This window comes from Bubalus kerabau, chromosome 10 (genome assembly GCF_029407905.1).
Source record: "Bubalus kerabau isolate K-KA32 ecotype Philippines breed swamp buffalo chromosome 10, PCC_UOA_SB_1v2, whole genome shotgun sequence".
NCBI lineage: Eukaryota > Metazoa > Chordata > Mammalia > Artiodactyla > Bovidae > Bubalus > Bubalus kerabau.
In genome coordinates this window covers 39,031,843-39,055,884 of record NC_073633.1, presented here as the reverse complement: position 1 = coordinate 39,055,884, position 24,042 = coordinate 39,031,843, and the positions used below count along the sequence as shown (strand labels likewise).

Sequence of the window (24,042 nt, the reverse complement as noted above, 5' to 3'; positions counted from 1 at the left end):
GACTGGAGACTGCACGGAACTGACAGGAAGTCAAGAAACCCTTGTCCTTATCCTCAGAGGATCCTCATTTAGAAGGCAGTGCAGGTCTGCCAGAGACTACGGCCCTGGACTCAGAACACAGGGCTGAGTCCTATATTTATATTGATATAATATTATATTTTATATTATAAATATAATAGTACCATTGTATTACTGGAGAAAGTAACCAGAACAGTCATTTGTAGCCCCTTTCTGCCACTTCCTAACTGTAAGACCACCGATGGATTATTTTTACCTTCCTTGAGTCTGTTTCTTCACGTGTGAAACAGAGCAGCGTGAGTGTGGCGAAAATTGGAATGCTTGTGTCACGGCTGTTTTGTCCGTGTCTCAGCCTGTCAGTTACCAGTGTTGTGGTTGGACCAGCCTTTGTGGTTCTTATGATGATTACAAGATACCATTCAGTAATAGCCATCAGGAAACTTTGAAAAAATAAAAGTTTATTGCTTACAAGACCTGGAAATTACACAGCATACCAGAGGCAGTCCACACAGCAAGGTCAGGGGAGAGAGAAAGGAGGGGAAGAGGGAGGGAAGAAAGGAAAGAAAAAGAGGAGCAAGAGAAAGGGCACACAGGCCAGGGGTTCTGCATTTATTGGGGTTGAGGGTGGGGGCAGATCTCTCTCTTCATTGGTGAACTTTAAACATAAGGGCTGGCGTTTAAAGCATGACGAAAGGAAAAAACAAGTAGCTCCACGGTCAGTTATCGAAATCAACCACAGCCTCTAAAACCAAGGAGCCTGGGGTGGAGAGCCAGTCGGCAGCCTGGCTTTTATCTGTCTTGTGGCTGGCAGTATGTTTATTTGCGAGATAGCCATCTTCGAAGGTCACCTCTTTGAAATGGACGCCTCGGCAATCAAAGCTTAGGTCAGGCACTTGTACTACCAAAAAGAAAAAAAACAACTATCAGAGCTTACACTGCAGTAGCCTGGCCCACCCACAGGCATAGGGGAGGCTCAGCTACTTTCCCAGGCAGCCTGGCACCAGAAACCCTCCAGAACTGAGACAGAAAGGAGGTGCCTTTAATCTGCACGACCCAGAGAGAGTGACGGGAGGACACAGTGGCAGGGGTGGGGCTGAGTCGAAGACCTGGGTTCAGGCCAGGCCCTCACCACTTCTAAAGTCACTGTGTGCCTTCCAGCAGCTCACCTCATCTTTCTCTGTTTCTTTATCTATCAAGTAATAAAGGTAATACTCATCCCGCAGAGTTGGAGTGAGATGAGCGAACCTGTGAGGAGAGAAAGCGCTCTTAAATGTGCACTGTTAGGACTTCAACAGTGCAGTGAAGGCTTGGGCGCTACGTGACGACTGTCAGGCAGCCTAGGTATCTGTGACCTTCCAGTCACCCAGATATCATAGTGGTTTGGACTTAGTTCAGGAGCTTGGTTTTCCCCAAAAGATGTCAAAGCGCTTTCCTTATCTCGACGGATCTCCTGATTATCTCTCTGCTGAGAGGGATGGAAGCAAGATGCTATCAAGCTCTTCCTCTGCAAGTGAGCACGTGGAGGCTCGGAGATGACAGAGGTATCCCAGGGCCGGGAGCTGGGTGCAGATTCCAGGACTGCTGTTTAGGAGCTGAACTCCAGCAAGTTACCTTACCCCGGTTTCTTCATCTGTCAGATGACAGTACCACCTATCTCGTAGAGTTGACACAAGTGAAGACTCAGGACAGTGCCTGGTACCCAGGAAACACTCCATGTATGTTTAACAAAAAGAGAAACAGAGAGACAGTGAGCAAGGGAGAGAGAGTCAGGTGAGACTTTGAATGTAGTTCATCCGTTCCCATTAGATGTTGTTTTTCCTCCAGCATTACCAAACACTGCTCCTGGCTCTTGCGTGTTCTGATTGACACCAGCCCTGAGAGTTTCAGTGTTGCGTTTTTGCTGTCTGTAAGTTGGTGACACAGCCCTGCTTCTTGACTGGGGATGTGTGAAACCTTTTCTTATTTGGCTCTTGGCACCTGAGTGAAGGGCTGTTTGTTGTTTTCCTTTGCTTCAGTTGTAGTAAGAGATTCCTTACCCACCTGTGAAGTTCTCTGTTTCAAAGTCATTCCTGGGTCCTCATGCAGATTTCCCTCCAGAACCTCAGTAAACCCTCAGAAATCCTTCTGCCTTGAGGGCCTGAGGGATGGGTTGCATTTAGAACCTAGAACTGGAAAGAAATTCGGATGCCCCTGCTCCCTCTGCCATGGATGGGGACCATGCTTAGAGGAAACCATGCCCCATCTCACAGGCACGGACAGTGTGACCAACCACTGTGGATCCCTCTTTCAGTTTGGTTATAAAGAAGTATTTCATGAAAAATCATTGTCCCGCTCTGGAATAACCAAAGCCTAACAGGAGCAATGGCACCCCACTCCAGTACTCTTGCCTGGAATCCCATGGATGGAGGGGCCTGGTGGGCAGCAGTCCATGGGGTCGCGAAGAGTTGGACACGACTGAGTGACTTCCCTTTCACTTTTCACTTTCATGCATTGGAGAAGGAAATGGCAACTCACTCCAGTGTTCTTGCCTGGAGAATCCCAGGGACAGGGAGCCTGGTGGGCTGCCGTCTGTGGGGTCGCACAGAGTCAGACACGACTGAAGCAACTTAGCAGCAGCAGCAGCAACAGGAGCAAAGAGAAAAACAAAATATTGTTCCAAATCCAGCAAGAGAAGTGAGACTAGTTCACCACTGTTAAGGTGGTTCATGGATTACTAAGCATTTTTCTATATTTAATCAAAGGTAATCTAATCCTAACTACAAACAACAAAGGGGCGAGGAGGCTTTCAGAATAACTTCTATCTGATTACAAAAGGCTTTGCTCAGTTCTCTTGACTGTACATGGTGGTGAGATGATGGTTTTTGTCCGGGACTGTTCACTGCAGAGAATTATGAGCCAAGGACAGTTTCTGTGGTGAGAGCAGAGTTTGCGGTGAGACTGTGTTGTCAGCCCTGTTGTGGTACACTGGAATGAGGTTATCTAGGTGACTGTTAGGATCAAGTCAATATTGAGAAAAACTTTCTGAAGAAGGCTGAGTTCATGGCTATCCAGTAAGTCTCAGGCCTGTGTTATTTCACTGAGTCAATGTTTGGAACATTCCCAAGTTGCTTCTTAATACCTATTCAGCCTGTCAACAAGCATGCCCCCCAAAAGGCCCAGGGTTTAGCAGACAAGACTGAAGCAACACAAGCATGCTCCAGTAAGCAAGAGGAGCGCATAGTGCGCCCTACCCCAGATTCCTCTGTGTCGTGTCTTTGTCTTGGGTCCATCCCCTCCCGGGCTGGCCTGCCTCCAGCCATCTGTGGGCAGCTCTCTGTATCCTCCGTGGGAAGCTGAGCTGGGGCCCTACTGCCGTCCACTCCCCACCAGGCACATTCCTGTGGGGGGACAGTCACCCCATGAGCCAAGTAGGCTGCATTGACAGCAGCTCACCAAGGACTCAAATGGCAGCGTCTCTACCTAGCCAGATAACCCGATTTTCCCCAGGGACTTGGAAGCTCCCTGGAGGAACAGCCACCCACCCAGGGTATTCAGTTGGTGCTGTCTTCCAAAGTGGCTCTAGAATGTGCGGTCACAGCTTCGCCCCAGAATCCCATCACGGGCCCACCCAGCGCCCCCCGCGCGTCTTTCCACTGCTTGTCTGTTAGTGCCGGTGCAGCCTCCTCATGCCCACACCCAAGACTGTGTTCCGTTTGCAGAAGCAAAGAGGACAGCTTCCCTCACACTTTTCTCAGACCCCTCATTCTTGAGACCTGATGGTCCGGATGGAGGCTGCAGTCCCCAAGGAAGGCCATTGGCTGGCTCAGTCGAGGCAATAGAACTAAAAGCTCTTTTCCACTTCAGGCGATTTCGTGCGCATGGTTAGACATTTATAGATTGCAGTCGCTCATCCAAGAAATCTAGGTCATCCTTTACATAGAGCTTCATGCTTCGAAGAAGAGCCATGCCCAGGGAGGACCGTCCCCGGGGCTGACTGGTTTGGCTGAGAGAGTGGAGAGTCTGTTGCAAGAGGAGGGAGAGGTGGGCCACATGGGGCTGTGAGCTCTCAGGGGACTGGGCATTTTCACCCATGCGACCACTGGCCACAGGCTCTCCAGGGTCTGGTCATCCTAGCCAGATGGTGCCCATGATAGCCCTCGTGTTGTCAGGACAAGCGGTGGGTTTAAGGGTTGGGGTCTCCAAGGAGATGTCTGTACTGTGGCTGCAGTGAGAAGGACGAGGCTGGGCTGCAGGCGCAGGGCTTCTCAGGGAGAAAAAGAGAAGTGGGTGTGAGTGAGAGGCTTATTTAGCTTTCGCAGTATACCCAGTCTTCACCCTGCTCACCTTCCAACAATCCCTCAAGGAGAGGCAGGTTCCAAGGATAGAGCCCTAGGCTGGGGGGCCAGAGGGCTGATCCTGTCTGCCTCCACTCACCAGCCCTGAGACCACGGCCAACACGTGATACCTGTGTCTTCATATTTAAAATCGTGTCCTTGGTGCCTCCTCCTCACAGAGTTGTACAGCTCACGTGCTCAGCAGAGGTGATTCTGTTTATTGAACATCAGTGCTGTGAAAACATAGCCTTGCTCTCAGGTGTTGCATTGAGGGAGAGTTCTCCAGCTTCTGGGGGTGTCAGGGGGAGCTGTGTGTGCATGTGTTGTGCATGTACGTATGTTGTGCTTGTACACGGATGGGTATGTATATCCAGATGCTGCTGCTGCTGCTGCTGCTAAGTCGCTTCAATCGTGTCCGACTCTGTGTGACCCCATAGACAGCAGCCCACAAGGCTCCCCCGTCCCTGGGATTCTCCAGGCAAGAACACTGGAGTGGGTTGCCATTTCCTTCTCCAATGCAGGAAAGTGAAAAGTGAAAGGGAAGTCGCTCAGTCGTGTCCAACTCCTAGTGACCCCATGGACTGCAGCCTACCAGGCTCCTCCATCCATGGGATTTTCCAGGCAAGAGTACTGGAGTGGGGTGCCATCGCCATATCCAGATGCTAGGCAATTTGAACACACTCTCTACCTCCTGCTCCCCAACCCTGACCCAGCAGGACAGTGAATAAATCCAAAAACTCATGGGAAGCAAATACAGTCCCTTTCCTTTACAACGTGCCTCCAGGTCAGCCTGTCTGGGACAGTAGTTGAGAGAAGCCTGATTAGATGAAATCAAGGGTCAATGAGCCAGGTTTTCCTGTCCTCTGTATCCCTGGCTTTGACTGTCAGCAGCCCCACTGAGAAGACATGAGCCTGCCTGGCCCTTTCCCACTTGGGTGGGATGCTGCTTGAAGGCTTGTTGCAAAAGTGTGAAATTGCAGGTCATGGTTAAATGGAGGCCTTGTATTGTCCTACATCATGGTGTCCTCCAGCCAGTGCAAATAAGTAAAAAAGCTACTTGTAACCAAGGTCTTCAGAGCTGCTGGACAGTGTATTGAGCCAAGGAATAGAAAATATTCCAACTAGACCTAGATTTTCTGTCATGTGGTCAGGGTACTCACCCTGGGTCTGGGTATGATGTACCACGTTACCCCAGAGGGACCCAGAACAAGGCATGGGCAGCTGGGCACTTTCCTTGTCCCAAATTCCCACTCTACATTAAAATGCTCATCCTTGGGTGAGAGCTGTAAGCACTCCCAAGAAGTCACTGTTACAACGAAGACATCTAAAAGGGTGCTCCCGTATGTCTTCCTCTCCTCCCAGGGCCTGCAATGATAGGGATTAGCTGGTCAGTTACACCAGGCAAGCCTAGAGGGCACGAGATCAGGATTGAGGGGGACAGTGAATTTGGGAGCACTGGGAACGAGATACCCAGGTAGGAAGGAACCCAGGTCCGTGGGTGTGAGTGGCAGCCATGGCATCTAGGAGCAGCCGCACCCAGCCTGAGAGCCAACTGCCAGCATCTCCTCCCAGCTCCCCACCCTGACTTCACACTGGTGGCTTGGAATTGGTCATAGTGGGAGCGTTAGCACCACAGAAATCTGCAAACACTGCAAATCAGAGTCCCCCTCACCCTCCAAGGAGAGCTGCTGTTTAAACAGCGCATCCCCAGCAGCAGCCACGCTGGTTAGCACACCTGCCCTGTGAACTGAGACTCCGTTCTTAGCAAATCACTTACTTTCTCTCAATTGTAGTCTTCCCCCAAATCTGGAGGGGCTGAGGACCAGAAATAAACAAAGATGAAGGTGGTACTGATACGTGTCGTAAGCTGCTCAGGTAGTAGAAGCTCTGAGTTCAAAGCGTGTGCGTGACACCACGTTCTTCACGTGCACTTCCTGCCCCAGCTGCAGCTGTAGGCTCTAAGACATCAATCCACCAAGCAAACCACACACCAGTAAACTTGTTTTTAGCTTGCCAGTTTCTCTACACTCTCCAGGCAGGATTTGATGAGTATAACAGTCTTGCTGTCAAGTAGGGTTCATTTCTTTGGAACATTTATCACCTTGTAGTCCATTCAGAACTCTGGGTGTGCCTGGCAGGTTCTATGTGGAGCAGCCTCTTCTGTTTCCAGACTTTCTGATCTGCATTAGCAGAAGCAGTCCTGCTCTAGCTCTAGATCCAACCCTGCCCCCCAGCTTTCTGATACAACTTTCCCATTACCATCTTCTGGCCTCTGGTTTCAGCACACCTGGTGTTGGCTTCCCTGGTAGCTCAGCTGGTAAAGAATCCACCTGCAATGCGGGAGACCTGGGTTTGATCCCTGGGTTGGGAAGATCCCCTGGAGGTGGGCATGGAAGCCCACTCCAATATTCTTGCCTGAAGAATCTCCATGGACAGAGAAGACTGGCGGGATATAGTCCATGGGGTCACAAAGGGTCAGATATGACTGAGCGACTAAGCCCAGCACCCCACCCCCACCCAGTGTTGACAGCTTTCTTACCCTCAGGATACCAATTTCTGACTTAATGCCTTTGAAAGTGAACGTCACTCAGTCGTGTCTGACTCTTTGCGACCCCTTGAACTGTAGCCTGCCAAGTTCCTCAGTTGATGAAATTCTCCAGGCCAGAATACTGGAATGGGTAGCCATTCCCTTCTCCAGGGGATCTTCCCAACCCAGGGATGAAACCCAGGTCTCCTGCATTGCAGGCAGATTCTTACCAACTGAGCCACCAGGGAAGCCCAAGAATATTGGAGTGGGTAGCCTATCCCTTCTCCATGGGATCTTCTCCACCCAGGAATCGAACCAGGGTTTCCTGCATTGCAGGCAGATTTTTTACCAACTGAGCTACCAAATCCTTTCATACTCAAGAGATTTCCATGGTAACCAAAACACAGGGCAAGAAGAGACTCTGATCTGGAGTTTCTGTGGTGTGGAAATGTTCTATGTCCATCTTGCAATGAGTCATTCCCACCTCACCCCCCAGATAAGCCTTCACGTAAGGAAAGTCGCCCCCACCCCTCGTCAGCAAGAAGTGGGGACTAGAATGCAGCCCTTTGCAGGTTTTTTGTTCTCACAGGAGTCTCATCACCAGGGAGAAGATAGTCACCCTGGGAGGCAAACAGCTTATTTAAGATTAAACCACAGAAAGGAAGAATGGCGTCTGCAGGCCAACCGAGAGGCAGAGGGCTGGACCAGATAGCCTCTTGAAACTTTGGGTCACCTCACTTCAGATATCAAGAGATGCTTCCCGAGTCACCACGACTGGATAGGGTTTCTTCTTCCCCAGAACTTTATCACCATTCAGCATGGTCTCCACGGGTTGCACCTTTAGCATTGACCGCCTGAGATGATGTTCAAGTATCTTGAGTGTGTGTCTTATCCCCGCACTAGATTGTGGGCTCCTCGGGGACAAGGGTTTTCTTGTAGCTCTTCATACCTCCTTTGGTACCTAGGACTGTACCTTGCACTGAGTCAATTAATGATAAAATGTTTTTAATTGAAATAGAGCAAAAAGTTGCTCTGTAGAGTAGTTAGAGAGTTGTGTCCTGTTATTGGAAGGGTACAGGCAGGGCCTGTTACCTGTGATGCCTTTAGGGGAGGGGGTCGTGCATCAGTTAGAAGGTTGAGGGGGAAGGTAGCTAAAGTCATTTCCACCCTGAGATGCTTTGATCCCATGAAGCGTGGCTGCTGCCAGCACTGAATCGAAGGATGGAAACCCCGTTGCTGGCTCACAGAGAGATGACTCTCTAGAAGCCACATGGTTTTCCTGCTTGTTCTGTGGAGCAGATGGACCACAGGTCGGGTGGGTCTTCGACTAGTAGCACACACTGCTCCTCAGGTCGCGTGATGGAGTACGTAAGGTTGACATTTTATGTCCCACTGAGGTTTTAACCTTTTAAAGCAGGCTTCCACTGAAGTAGAAGAAGAAGCAGATGGTAATGAGAAAATATGCACATTTTATTATGCATTGCACATTTCACTTATTAGAATTTTTAGATTGACACCCTGTGTTTTTCAAAAGCCTAAAGCTGCAAACAAAATTAAATTATTCGCTGAAATATTTAAATCAGCTTACAGAAGTTATACCAAACTATCAAAATAAAATCCAGAAGACTGGAAGGTGATCCCCTGGATCACCCACTTTTAGATCTACCTTTCAGAGGGAGGCTCTTCCCCTCAAGAAGGAAGAAGCGCTGCTCTCTGAGATGAGGGCAGGAGACGAGTGCCTCCTTGATGCAGTCATACAGATGCTGAAGGTCGCATCAGGGAGAGGCAGTGGTGGGAACGAGGGCAAATGCACACACCAGGACGTTCTCCTGTGGAAAAGGGGACACCGAGGAGTGGGGTGTGGACTGAGATGCCAAGATGCACCTTCCCTCCTCTGTCTCTGCCTCCCTTTGCTGGGTGAGTCACTCCCTCCCAGCCTTACCATTTGCCAGCCGCCCTCCCCCAGAACATGTGAGGATTAACATGCCCAAAGTGTGGAGGGCGGGGGCATCACAGAACCCTGGGGAAGAGGGGAGTGCAAGGTAAGTGGAGAATGACTATGGCTGTGAGTCTTAGGCACGGCACCCTTCTTATTTTAAAGGCAACTTGAATGATCAGAATCCATCCACCAAGGCATATAGGAGAGTTTTTCAGAAATCGTCAGATGCAAAAAGCTGTCCTTTCAAATGTGCATTAATTGGTTCCAATCCAATATGCCAGTGGCATCTGTTAGTCTTGTAGCCCTCAGGACTGGAAGAGATCATAAAGTTTATCTACTTTAGCCATTTCCCCTTTTTCATACTTGAATTCCCTCTTCTGACAAATGGCTATGCAGTGTCATGGAGAGCTGGGGATCTGGAATCAAACCAACCAGCAGCCAGATCCTAGCTCCTCCACCCGTTGTCTCTTTACCCAGACAGAACAAAGGAACTCATCTCTCTGTGTGTTGATTTTCTCAGCTATAAATTATAAGCAGGACCGACACCATTAGAAGTGTTGTGTGAATTAGAAGTAAAATTGTTAAAGTACTTAGCAGAGTCTCCGGTATTGAGTAGGACTTCAGGGCTCAGACAGTAAAGTATCTGCCTGTAATGCAGGAGACCCAGGATCGATCTCTGGGTCAGGAAGATCCCCTGGAGAAGGAAATAGCAACTCATTCTGGTATTCTTGCCTGGAGAATTCCATGAACAGAGAAGCCTGGCAGGCTACAGTGCATACAGTCCATGGTGTCGCAAAGAGCTGGACACAAGTGAGTGACTAACACTTTTACTTTCATTTCAGTAAATAGCAGCTGCTAAGCCAGATACAATGATGTGGTTGAATGTCCTGGCCCGCCTCTTCTTGAACACGTCTGTGATGGGAATGGCTCTGCTGTTGGGCGGGCTTCAGGATTAGGACTGTTTGTACCGTGTGTTGTGCCCAGGTCTCTTTCCTGTCATTTTTCTCTATTCGTCCTCTCTGGTTCCACGGTTTGTGGCCCTACAGAAGAAGTCTAAACCTCCATCTACACATAGCATTACAAACATTTGAAGATAATTTTAATATCGCTCCTGAGTCTTCTCCATAATAAGCCTATCTGGGTCCCTGAATCTTTCTATGTGTGACTTGGTTTTGATCTCACTCAGGACACGTCTAAGCCCCTTTCCCTAATACGTGAGAGTCCTTGGAAAGATGCTTGGCAACCACAAAGAACAGTTGAGAGAACCGGTTTTAGGTTCTGTCCATACTGAGTGCGTCTGCGATTGTGTCCGTGGCTCCTGTGAACATTCTGATGCACGCCCTACAAATACATTTCAGGTCCTCCCGCTTGGTGCCGTGACGTGTGGGGATGGGAACACCCCTGCTTCTGTGAGGAGAGGTGCATTGTGAAAGCTCTGTTGTCAGATGCCGAACTGAAAACTTGCATCCCATAATTGTGGCAGAGTGGATTGTTGTCCCCTCCTCCAGTTTTTTGCCTTCTCCACATCAGTGATCTTTTCCACCTGATGAGGTTCCTGCCCTTTGCCTTGAGGTTCAGCAGTGACTTTCTTTGACCAAAAGAATAAAGGGGGAGTGATAGCATGCCCGTTCCAAGGCTAGGGTAAGAGGCCTTGGGCAGTCCAGGTCCCCTACAGCGCCCTGCCAGCCCCGTGAAACACGCCGTGGCTAGCCCGCTGGTCCAGGGAAGCCGGGGGCATGTAGGAGAGGAGCCCCAGCGAAGCCCAGCCAATATCAGCCGGCCCCTAGCCAGCTTATAGACGCTTGAGAAAATAAAAGATCACTGTTTTCAGGCACTGAATTTTGGGATGTTTTGTTTTACAGAATTTTTGTGGCAGGAGATATATATTACAGAAATTATGTGGGCCAGAAAACAGAGTTAGCCGTACTAACCCTCTCTCACCAGAGGGTAAGTTTAGAACAAGTAATGAAAGATTTACAAAACTGTAACAGGCTAGATTAAATACTTCTTAAAAATGATTTATCAAATTATAACTTTGTTAATTGTAACTTCATAAGTTGTGGCCAAGAAGAAAGTAAGTGTGTATATTATATATCATTGGGGATTCCCAGGTGGCTCAGTGGTAAAGAATTCTGCCTGCTGAGCAGGAGAAGCGGGTTAGATCTCTGGGTTTGGTGTATTCCCTGGAGAAGGAAATGGCAACCCACTCCAGTATTCTTGCCTGGGAAATCCCATGGACAGAGGAGCCTGGCAGCAGACTACAGTCCTTTGGTTTGCAAAAGAGTTGAACACAACTTAGCAACTGAATAACAACAACAATTAAATATTAATGAAATAGCTAATGAAAAAAGCAAACACAATATCGAAAGAAACATGAAAAGTTAAGGGGTCTCCTATTTGGTATGCTGCTTCTGCTGCTAAGTCACTTCAGTCGTGTCCGACTCTGTGCAACCCCATAGACGGAAGCCCACCAGGCTCCCCCGTCCCTGGGACTTTTCAGGCAAGAACACTGGAGTGGGTTGCCATTTCCTTCTCCAATGCATGAAAGTGAAAAGTGAAAGGGAAGTCGCTCAGTCGTGTCCGACTCTTAGCGATCCCATGGACTGCAGCCTACCAGGCTCCTCCGTCCATGGGATTTTCCAGGCAAGAGTACTGGAGTGGGATGCCATTGCCTTCTCCGCCTATTTGGTATAGTTCACTCATTTACTCTGTAAATGTTTAATGAGTAACTGCATGTATCAGCACTGTTCTGGACCCTAGAGATATGGTTGTGAAAAAAACAGACAAGGTCAGATCTCACGAAGCTTATATTCTAGTGGAGACTCAGAAAATGAAAATTAAACACATACAAAAGATAACTTCAGATCATTGGTAAGTGCTATGAAGAAACTCGGGCAGGATCATGGCTACAGAGGTAGTTTAAGGATCACCATTCTGAGGATGTGACATTGAAACTGAGACATAAATGATGTGAATGGTCCAAGGGAAGAAAGGCCACATTCAAGGAAAGAACACATGCAAAGTAGGAATAAGCTTGGACCGTTTGAGGTATAGACAGGAGTACGGAGAAGAGTAATATGGTATGAAATGAAATGGAAGACTAAAAGGAACCAGAATGGGGAGAGCTCTGGGCTGCAGTTGGGAGTCAGTGCTTTATTGCAAGGGTAATGGCCTCCACTGAAGCATATTAAGTACATGACCTGATTTGTGGGTTTTAGGAGCTCACTCCTGGCTGCTTCGTGGAAAACAGATGGTGGGTAGGTGGATAAGAGTGAAAACAGGGAGGTCAAGTAGGTCTCTATGGTGATGATTACAACTAGAATGTTGGCAAGGATGGGGGAGCATGGAGAGGTTTGAGATCTATTTTGAAAGTAGAATCAAGGCTCACTAATGGATTGGATATGAGGGAAAATGAGAAATAAAGGGTGACCCCTAGGTTTTCTGTTTGGGTAAGTGAAAGGATGGTTGTGGTGCCATTTCTTGAGATGAGGAAGAATGGAAGAGAAGTGAACTGGGGAAGGGAGAAGTCAAGAATTTTGCTTGGATGAGTTAAGTCTGAAATTAGACATCTATATGGATTCACCAAGTAAGGCTGAAGATGTCTGTTGGGCAGTCACAAGCATATCAGTGGTATTTTATCCCAAAGGACTATAGATGAATTTCCCTGCCTAGAAGAAATAAACTAATTTTTTTAATTTAAAACTTAAGTTTTAACTTTTAAAAATTGTTAGAAAAGAAAAAGAAGTGGGAGGACTAAGCCACAGCATGGTGACATTTAAGAGCTCAGCAAAGGAATAGGAGACAGAACAAGAGCCACAGAGAGAAGCTGAGAGAGTGTGATGCTGAGGAAGCCAAGAGGAGAAAGTGTTCCAGGAAGGAGGACAGAGTTGTCAGCTTGGGTTGGGTTGGATTGAATGCAACTTGAGTCATAAAGTAAGATGAGGACAGAGGAATGAACTCTTGGATCTAGCAATATGGACCTGATCAGTGACCCTGAAAATAAAAGATTTAGTGAGATAATGGAAGTAGAAGTCAAAAATGGAATGGTTGAAAGGGGATGGGAGATGAGAAATAGATGACAGTGAAGTTTTACTGAAAGGGGGAGCAAAATTGAGAGATGGCTAGAGAGGACAAGGGTTTCAGGTTTTGCTTTATTTCATTTTGTTTTAAATAGGAGGTTCTGGTGCATATTTAAATGCCAATGGAGGTAAGCCAGGAGAGAGAAAAGTTGATATTGGAGGAGAGAAAGTGGACAAAGATGGTGTCACTGTCCTTAAGAAAAAGATCCTCAGAGCTCAGTGGAGGCATTGGCTTCTGAAGTGCTTTCCATGGTAACCGAGGAAGGCAAGAAGTAAGAGTAACAGAATTCAGGTGAACTGGTGCATTTGGTGAGGGGAAGGGGAGTGATCTCGTCAGGGTTCCTTACATTTTCGCAAGTAGTTAATGAACTAGGCAGTCATTGTAGTCAATGAACTATGACTTTAGATCATCATTTGAGGATGAGCCAGGACTTCTGAATTCTGAGCCCAGATGGACTGTGTCCTTCATTTACAATTTGGTACACTTAGAAAGAATGAAAGTGTCAACCCCTTTTGTATAATGTGCTTTAAAGAGCAAAAAATGATTTAAAAAAATTCATGTATATTCTTTAATTTGATATTTTCCACTGAACCATTAAAGTTCCCAAGAGCGAACAGAATTCACATGGTTTAAGTGAAGACACTTGAATGAAGGGCCACTACTTACAAAGAGTGGAGTTGAGATACTGTACCCAGATACCCAGAGACTGTCAACATCCTTAGAACTAAAGTCAAGGGAGAATAATAGTTTTAGATCCCAGTGAGAGCTGGAGCCCTGAAAGAGGGGCCAAACAGTATAATCATTTATCGAAGAGACCTGTAGCAGCTGTCAGGAAAGGGGTACCAAAGCAGAGAGGGAAGGAGAAAAATATCCTGACTTCCCTCTCCTCCCATCTCTTCCTGATGCTTCCCAATGGCTGAACCCAACTATAAATTAACTGGCAAGGGAACCTGGTGATGCAATCCATGGTGAAGGACAGAGAATAGATGTCTGTGAACAACCAGCCCCTAACACTTCCTGCCACAAGTGTTAAAGATTTTGAAAACCACTCTAAGGGGAATCTTTATACCCAGTGCCAGTGTATGGAAAAAATCTTGTTATCTGGTACCAGTGGGATTTGGAAACCCAATTAAGAAGCTAACCATGCTCTTTGATACAAATCATCATAGGTACTTGTAAACCCATAATCTCCCAAAGTCACATTTGCCCATAGTCTTCCTCCTTTATGCCCATCCAGAGATGCATTGCCCGTGAAACTAGGGAGACTTGCATTTTAGGTCCCCTCACTGGCATGAGCCCTTCCAAGATCATGGACCAGCCCTAGAAATGTATTCATATGCTCATATGTTTTTGTGCAGCTTACAAAAGCAAGGTATTTTAACTGTGATCTATTAAGACTGTAACCCGTTTCACTGGGATCCCTCCCCCCACCATATGCCCTTTGGGAGCCACAAAACCTGGATCTGCTTCTGCTTTCAGCAGACTCACGTGTACCTATGCAAATGGTACTACTTCCCCATGATTCTACCACCTTCTGGTGGGGTGATTAATGAGCATCAAAACAGGCATTTGGGGAAGGGGAGTATGCAGCAGGAGGATAAGAAAAGCCAAGAAGGGAGGGATGTGCAGTGCCAAAGGCCACGGAGGAGGCGCTGCAGAGCCTGCACTCTGGTCTCCCCCACGAGTGATGGGAGTTGGCAGGTGTCCCGTCAGGTAACTAATTCCTCCCTGGGGCCTTGCTCAGATGCTGCTCTTTGTGTTTTCAGATGCAGACGGAAACCTGTGTCGAAGTAACCAACTGTTGCAAGTCATGCTGACCATGCACCGAATTCTCATTTCCTCTGCTGAACTGCTCCAAAAAGTTATCACTCTATATCCTTTAGCCCAGTGCCTGGCGGCAATCCGCAAATAGGATTGATTCAGAAGCATCTTGAAATGTGAATGATGCTTTCATTTTGGTTGGTTTGGCATAACCCTGAGTGGTTAATGGGTTCATGCGTTCTTTCAGGGAATGGCATGCGTGTCTGGAGATATGTGTTGTGTGTGTATATGTGTCTTCTGTTGGAAAAGGCAGTGTTATTGATGCTGATTTTTCTGGGGAGAGGTCAAAGAGATTAACACGCAGACACGGTCTTTTTTGTTCGCTCTTGCTAGTGAAAAATACTTTTCCTGAAGATTAATCAAAATTCATATTCATCGCATGCAAATTGACAAGGGTGCTGCATTCTGGCTTTCCTGTCTAATTCTTCAACCTTCCCAGGTTTTGAAGACAGCTTCCTGACCCCAGGGCAGCTGGTGCCTTTGTGCTTTAGACTGAGGCTCTGGCTGTGCCAAGCAAACCCTGCTGGATTCTGACCTTCTTTGGGCTGTAAATTGAGTGGGGTGGGGAAAATGACTGCTTTCTCTGTCTTTCTGATGCCTGATGACACCGTGGGCTGTAGGTGAGGTGAGACTGTTTAGCACCTTGAAGCCCAGGTCCTGGGCACTGAGTCATGCTATAGAGCTCTTCTAATCCTTTAGCACTCTCCCCAGCCCTCCCTTTTCATCTCATGGCACTCAGCAAAAGCATAAAAGCCATCAGGACTGAATCTATTCCCTAAGCCCGCTTATAAACCTCTCAGAGAAGGTGTTTTCAGTGGCATTTCAGTGGCCTTCGAAAGCATCCATATAATGAGAGGTTACAGGTAATAGATGGATGTCTAATCTACAGAGCATTCTAAAACCATACTAGAACTCCATGTACCAGCACTTCTCAATAGTGTCAGTAATTAAATACTCAAAGAAAAAACTGTTTTCCAAGGACTAATTTGTGGCCCCCTCTGTGGACCCAGAGTCCTCCTCCCTGCTATTCTCGCTTCCACTTTTGCAGAATCTTTCTCTATAGTTTATCTTCCCTCTTTCCTGTCCTTTTAAACCCTGCATCTTCAGTGGCACCTGCCCCTCAGTCTAAAACTCATTCACGTCTCCCTAACCTAAAAATAAACTCTCAACCCTGCCTCCCCTTCATTCCACTGTTAGGGTCAGAAATGTGATGCACAAACTTCTTAAAATAGTCCACGCTCACTATCTCCCATCTCTCAACTCCCACTTACTCCTTCACCCGACTGTGGCCTCCACCCCTGTACTCAGACTTTCCTCTGATGTCACCAGTGACCTCCTGGTTGTCAAGCCCAGTAGCTTATTTTCCATCCTTGTTTATAGCGACCTCCCTGTAGAGACATTGTTGACAGCACCCCACCTCTCCAAACTCCTTCCAGGGCTCTGGACTGCACCTTCCTGGGTCTCCCTTCTCCTGGGACACCCACCTCCAGCTCTCCATCCAGCCTTTTCTTTGAGAACCTCTTCAAAATGAGACAACATTCTGGTTTTCTTCTCTCTATACTTTCCCTGGGTGATTTATCACCAGGATTTCCACCACCATTCCTCTGATGACCTTCAAGTCCATATTTCTCTAACTCAAACCATTTTTTAAAAAAATGTTGGGACTGCTTTGTCCTATAGACACTTCAGTCTTAATATACTCAAAACTTAACTCACCACCTCCACTACTACTACCCCGTTAGTTCTGCTTTGACACCTGGATTTTCATTTTCAATTTCAGTCCATGGTGCCGTTGCCCCTCTGATGTCCTGAAGCAGCACCATCAAAGCCCTCACAATCCTGTCTGCCTTTCACCTCCCACGGAGCCAGTTACCCAATCCCAGGGTTCCTGCTTCAGAAATGACTCTTAGCTCTTTTCTCCTCTCCATTCCCCTGCCTCCGCCTTCCTTTGGGCCCCAGAGTCTCTCTCCTCGGCCTCTGTCCCATGTGGGGACGCTCATCTGCACAGCCACCTCCTCCTCTATCATCCAGCCCTGCAGTTACTTTCCTAGGAAGCAAATGAGATCTTGCTTCAGAGCCTCTGCAGATAGAGGGGGATGGTAGACCCTCAGCCTACCCAGTGTGCCCTGCCTGCTCCGTCCTCCGCTGTCTCAGAAACCCTCTCTCTTCCATGCCAAACTTCTCAATACACCAGACTTGAGTGGGTCCTTTTTATTGTTCGTTAAGAAAGCTTGGATCATTTCCTGTTGTTTCCTGTTTTTCCACGGTTGAGAGAGAAAAATTTAACAACATGCTTTGAATAGTTTGGATGCCGTAAGGTACAGTCGGAACTGTCCTGGTATTTTCTTGCCACAGCACTGCCTGTGAAGATGTGGCGCCTGAAGCTTCCAGCGAACAATGACAGTTGCCCCCGCAGACGCCTGAGCCTCAGTCCTGGCCTGCACGTGCTGCTGCTTGCTTCCTCTCCTCAAGGGAGAAGCGGTGCCTGCCTCGCTCAGGTGGCCCCACTGAGGCACGCTCTTTGTGACCTTGGGGGGCTCTGCCCTCCTGAGTGATGTTCTGTGTGCCCACAGGCTTGGCCCTCAGGTGAAGACCGACGGGGTTCACAGATCCTGCTGCGCAGTGTAGCCGGCACTGAGCACAGGGGAACAGACGGGTGAAGAGAAGGATGGGGAGCAACCAGGAGAAAGACGGACTCCACGATAAGAGGCACCGTGTTGATTTATGTGTCCACCCAGTTGTTTTAGAAGAAAAGTGGGTCTTTTTGTGTGCCTTACTCATTCATAAGGAAGAAGTTAAAAATTTCAACTACTAGATCAAATAATAAAAATAGACTCTAGAACATTTTCCCTTGAATATGCCTTATGCTTGACTCTCTTTGCACTGAAGGGATGAATAACATGTGTCATAAAGAAATATAAAATCATCTCATTCTCATTCCTCTCTTTTGTGCCCAAAGAAAGGCAAGGATTGGAACCATTCACTTCAGGAAATTTACCTGGGCTTATTTTTTATATTGATTACCTTTGTTGATGTGTGTATGTGTGTGTGGTTTTATGTTTCGTGTTTCTGTTTGGTTTTCATGCCCTTAAGGATAGATTTTATAAACAGTAAGTCTATCAAAAGTTAGGTTTTTTAAGTTAAACTCCTTTTATGAAAAGTACAAATTTCACAGTCATAGTTTTTCTTTAGGGGTTCAAGTTTAGCTTGCAAATCTTGTTCTTTTCATAGGTCTAGAGTGTCCCTCTAAGCACTTGTAAGGGACCTTTAAAAATGTTTAATTAAAATAATGCCAATTAATTAAATACTTGCAATGGTTTTAAACTGCAACTTGGATTTTATTTTTTATTCCAGGTTTCTTTTTTTGAGATAAAGTTGACTTAAAGCACTATAAAACTTTAAGGTTTAAAGCATGATTTGTAAGTTTAGTGAATATTTATCATCTCATATAGATACAAAATTGAAAATAGATGAAAGTTTTATTGTGATGATAACTTAAGAGTTTATCCTCTTAGCAGCTTTCACATATACTATAGAGCAGTGTTAATTATGTTTATCATGTTGTACATTACATCTCTAGTACTTATTTGTCTTATAACTGGAAGTTTGTACCTTTTGAGTGCCTTCATACATTCCCCCCTTTTTCCACCGCCTACCTCTGGTAACCACAAATCTGATTTCTTTTTTATTTGTTTTTGAAGTATCATTGACCTATGACGTTATGTTAGTTCCTGTCATGTAACAGTGATTTGATATGGCTCAGATGGTGAAGTGCCCACCTGCAATGCAGGAGATGCGAGTTTGAGTCCCGGGTCAGGAAGATCCCCTGGAGAAGAGAATGGCAACCTACTCCAGTATTCTTGCCTTAAGAATTCCATGGACAGAGGAGCCTTGCAGGCTATAGTCCCTGGAGTCAACGAGTTGGATACGCTGCAACTAACACACACACGTACATTTCAAAATGATCACCACAATGAGTCTAGTTATGACATGTCATCATACAAAGATACTATGTAATTATTGACTGTATTCCCCATACAGTGCATTTCATACCCATGACTCATTTATTTTTACAAACGAAAGTTTGTACCTCTTAATCTCCTTCACTTATTTCTTTCCTCCTCTCTGGCAAACACCTGTTTGTTCTCTGTACAAATAACTCTTTTTTCATTATATTCATTTGTTTAGTGTTTTTAGATTCCATGTATAAATGAAGTACAGTATTTTTCTTTCTCTGACTGTTTTCACTTAGTGTGTACCCCCTGGGTCCATCCATGTTGTTGCAAATGGCAGAATTGTGTTCTTTTTTTATGGCTGGGTAATATTCCATTGTGTGTTTGTGTACGCCAAGTATTCTTTATTCACTCGTCTCTTGATGAACACTTGGTTTACTTCCATACCTTTGCTATTGTAAATAATGCTTCATTGAACATCATGCTCCATATATCTCTTCTCATTAATGTTTTTGTTCTCTTCAGATAAATACCCAGGAGTTCTATTTTTAATTTTTTAAGGAACCTATTTACTGTTTTCCATAGTGGCTGCACCAGTTTATATTCTTACTAGCAGTGCACAAGGGTTTCATTCTCTCCACATCTTCACCAACACTTGTCATTTGTTGTCTTTTTTATAATAGCCATTCTAACCGGTATGAGTTGATCTCTTTGTGGTTTTGATTTGCATTTTCCTGATAATTAATGATGTTGAGCATCTTTTCATGTGCTTGTTGGTCATTTGTATGTCTTCTTAGAAAAACGTCTATTCAGATCCTCTGCCTGTTTTTTAACCATTTTTTTTTATGTTGTATGAGTTATTTGTATATTTTGGATATTAACCCTTTATTGGACATACTGTTTGCAAATATTTCCATCATTTAGTAGGTGGCCTTTTCTTTTTTGTTGATAGTTTCCTTCATTTTGCAAAAGCTTTTTAGTTTGATATAATCCCACTTGTTTATTTTTGCTTTTGTTTTCCTTGCCTGAGGAGACATATCCAAAGAGCATACTTCCTATGTTTTCCTCTATAGGTTCTATGGATTTGGGGCCTTTACGTTCTTAATCAGTTTTGAATTTATTTTTGTGCATGGTGTGACTGCGTAGTGCAGTTTGGTTCTTTTGCATGGAGCTGTCCAGTTTGCCCAGTAACATCTATTGAAGACTGTCTTTTCTCCATTGTATATTCCTGCTTCCTTTGTTTTAGATTAATTGACTGTAAGTTTCAAAGTTATTTTCTGGGTTCTCTCTTCTGTTCCATTGATCTAGACGTTTGTTTTTATACCAATACTATACCGTTTTGATGACTGTAGCTTTGTAGTTTGTCTGAAGTCAGGAAGCATGATAACTCCACCTGTGTTGTTCTTTCTCAAGATTGTTCGGGTTGTTCAGGATCTTTTGTGTTTCCTTAGAAATTTTAGAATCGTTTTAATTCTGATAAAAATGCCATTTGTTTTTTGATAAGGATTACATTGAATCTATAGACTGATGGGTAGTATGGTCATCATAACAACATTCTTCTAATCCGTGAACATAAGTATCCCTTTCCATCTGTTCTGTCATCTTCAATTTTTTTCATCAGTGTCTTAAAGTTTTCTGAGTATGAGTCTTTTACCTCTATAGTTAGATTTATTCCTATATATTTTATTCATTTTTGATGTGATTGTAAATGATAGTTTTCTTAATTTCTCTTTCTCATAGTTCCTTGTTAGTATATAGAAATTCAACAGATTTCAATAATTTTGTACCCTGCACCTTTACCAAATTTATTGATGAGCTTTAGTAGTTTTTGGTGGCATCTTTAGGCTTTTCTCTGTATAGTATTATGTCATCTTCAAACAGTGTGAGTTTTAAATTCTTCCTTTCCAAGTTGGATTTCTTTAATTTCTTCTTACTGTCTGATTGCTGTGGCTGGATTCTAATACCATGTTGAATAAAAGTGGTGAGAGTGAGCATCTTTTGTCTTGTTCCTGCTTTAAGGAGCTTAATGCTTTAAGCTCTTCAGCCATTGAGTATATTAGCTATGGACTTGTCATATATGGCATATATGTTGAGGTATGTTCCTTCATTACTCACACTGTGGAGAGTTTTATCATAAAAGGATGTTGAATTTTCTGAAATATTTTTTCTGCATCTATTGAAATGATCATATGATTTTTATTCTTCAATTTGTAAACTGACTGATTTGTGGAGACTGAACTGTCCTGGCACCCATTGGATAAATTCAAATTAATCATCATATATAATTCTTTTAATATATGGTTGAATTTGATTTTCTAATGTTTGTTGAGGATTTTTTCATCTGTGTTCATCATATTTTTATCAGTGATGTTGGCCTGTAATTTTCTTTTTATGTGAACTTTTTGTCTGATTTTGGTATCAGGGTGGTGCTGGTCTCATAGAATGAGTTAGTAAGTATTCCTTCCTCTGGAACTTGTTAGAATATTTGAGAAGGATAGGTGTTCACTCTTTTCTAAATATTTGGTAGAATTCACCTGTAAAGCCATCTGGTTCTGAACTTTTGTTCATTGTATTGTTTTAAATTACTGATTCAGTTTTGTTATTGGTAATTGGTCTGCTCATATTTTCTGTTCTTGATTCTGTCCTGGGAAATTGTATATTTCTAGGAATTTGTACATTTCTTCTAAGTTGTCAAATTTACTGTCATATAGTTGTAATCTTTTATGATCTTTTGCATTTTACTGGTACTCGTTGTAACTTCTTTTTCATCTCTGATTTTATTGATTTGGGCCCTCTCCATTTTTTTTAAGTCTAGAAAGGTTTACCAGTTTTATCTTTGAAAAAAAAAAAAAAACAGCTCTTAGTTTCATTGATCTTTCCTATTGTTTTTAGTCTCTATTTCATTTATTTCTGCTGATCTTTATAATTTCTTTCCTTCTACTAAGTGGGTTGTGTTTGTTTTTCTCTTGTTCCTTTAGGTTTAAGGTTAGGTAATTTATTTGAGATTTTTGTTTGTTTCCTAAGATGAGCTTGTGTCACTATAAACTTCCTTCTGGGAACTGCTTTTGCTGCATCCCATAGATTTTGTGGTTTTGTTCCCATTTGTCTCCAGGTATTTTTTTGATTTGTTCTTGATTTCTTTGGTGATCCATTAGTTGTGTGGTAGCATATTATTTAGTCTCCACACATTTGTGATTTTTGAGTTGTTTGTTTTTGTTTTTTTTTTATAGCTGATTTCTAATCTTACAGTATTGTGGTCAGAAAAAATACTGGGTATGATTTCAGTTTTCTTAAATTTACTGAGATTCATTTTGTGGCCTAGCCTGTGATGCATCCTGGAGAATGTTCCGTTTGCATTTGAAAAATGTATGTATTCTGCTGCTTTTGGATGGAATGTTCTCTATATATCTTAGCACATCTAGGTTAATGTTTCACTTAAGGCCAGTGTTTCCTTACTGATTTTTTTGTTGGATGATGTTCATTGATATAAGGGTGTTAAAATCCCCTATTACTATTGTTTTATTGTCAATTTCTTGCTTTATGTCTGTTAACATTTTCTGTGTATGTTTAGGTGCTCTTATGTTTGGTGCATATATGTCTACAATTATATCCTCTTCTTGGATTGACCCCTTGGTTACTCTGTAATGTTCTTCTGTATCTTGTTACAGTCTTTGTTTTAAAGTCTGATATAAGAATCACTGCCGTGGCTTTCTTTTAATTTCCATTTGCATGGAATACCTTTTTTCATCCCCTAACTTTCAGTCTGATTCTGAAGTGCATCTCTTGTAGGCAGCATATATGTGGATCTTGCTTTTGTATTCATTCAGCCACTCTGTGTCTTTTGTTTGAAACATTTATTCCATTTACATTTAAAGTAATTATTGATAGTATATACTTATATAATTATGAATTTTATATTTTATATTTTTAAAACTATTTCAAGGACCTTTTTGAATTCTAAATAGGCTTGTAACTTCAATAGATTAAAATTATAAACAGTAAAGCTGACATCTTAGGTGTTTCAAAGCTATGCATAAACTTAGTAAGGTTTGAATTTAAAATTTAAGAGGAAAGCCTTAATTGTATATTCCAAATTGAAGTTTCACAGCTATCATTCTAATATGCTCTTAAATACTACAGGTATGTAAGATTTCAAAATACACAGACTCCTTCCTAATTAAAAAAAAAAAGTAATAAGCTTTGGACTGTTTTTTACTTTACTGTATCTACATCTGTGTTTTCCAAGGGTTAAAACATGCATACCCAGTGAATGAAGACTGCTCAGCCCCAGTTAATTGAGACATCTGCTGGCTGCTCAGTGGAGTCCCTTCAGGGACCTGCTGGAATTCACAGAGTTCTGGGTGGTTTTTAAGAGAAAGAGGGCAGTGGCTTGTATAGCACACAGCCCGCATAGTATTCCTCAGTATGTTGATAGAACAGAGTACAACCACACAGCTTCATCACTGGATTAGATTTTGCATTTCTTTGACCTTGGCAATAAATGTATGTTCTTTCCATATATCACTAGAGACATGTGAACTTGGTGGACTTTTGCTCTTCTTTCATGTTCTTAGGATGGCATCATTCTCATAGAATATTCCCAGTGATATTGACCCTTCACATGCTCTCCAACTGTATTTGGGTCATTCATATAACTTTTTATGACTTGCCATTACAACCTGTAAGATCAGTCTACTGACACCCACTATGCATATATTATCATTTTCCTATTATTGCTTGGATTTTCATTATAATATATCTGAATATTTATTCCTTCTTTTTTTTCTTATTCACTGCATAGGGTGTTTTTTTGTTTTAAATCAGTTGCTGGAAAGAAAAGAAGGGGCCCTTCTTTTTAGCTTGTTTTCTCTGGCAGACTAGACTCCTAGTCTTGGATGTGGGCAGAGGCACCTCTTCACTTCTTACAGATCATTTTGCTGGGGCCTTGCTGTGCTGGTGACTTCCTCCTTCTGTAGAGGAGATGCTGTGGCATTCTTCATAAGCCTCTTCAGCATGGGCTAGATAAAGTCACAACCTTTGCCCTTCTAGGTGATAATAAGCATACACCTACACACATAAAGTTGGTTTTATCCTGGGTCCAGAGATGTAAGAAAACATTTTAATTAAAAGAAAATTTTAGGAGGGCTGGGGGAGGGCAGTTTTAGCAAATCTTCCAAAGATAAGAAGTTGCTTGGTTTTTATAAGAGGCTTCCATTTCCCTTAACCACAGCCCTACCTATAAGGATGCCTTGGCAAAGAATTCACCAGGGCTTTGCCTGAAGATCTGCTATTTTGTAAGGTAACATTTCTGCATACATTTGGGACTTTGTGGGGTGGGTGAAATGAAAGAGCCACATGTTGTGCCTAAATCTTTTGTCATGGCTTCTCAGA

At 44.0% G+C, this 24,042-nt stretch overlaps 1 protein-coding gene across 7 annotated transcripts in view; it reads left to right on the top strand.

The window, feature by feature from the left end:
- The window catches only part of RASGRP1 (RAS guanyl releasing protein 1), a 217,890-nt gene that overhangs the window by 166,690 nt on the left and 27,158 nt on the right, over positions 1 to 24,042 (top strand). For all 7 annotated transcript variants that reach the window (XM_055537329.1, XM_055537330.1, XM_055537331.1 and 4 more), the window contains 2 exons: positions 14,644 to 14,749; positions 23,888 to 23,950. In XM_055537329.1, the coding sequence (XP_055393304.1) occupies positions 14,644 to 14,749; positions 23,888 to 23,950 (169 nt within the window). The remainder of the gene's footprint in view (positions 1 to 14,643; positions 14,750 to 23,887; positions 23,951 to 24,042) is intronic.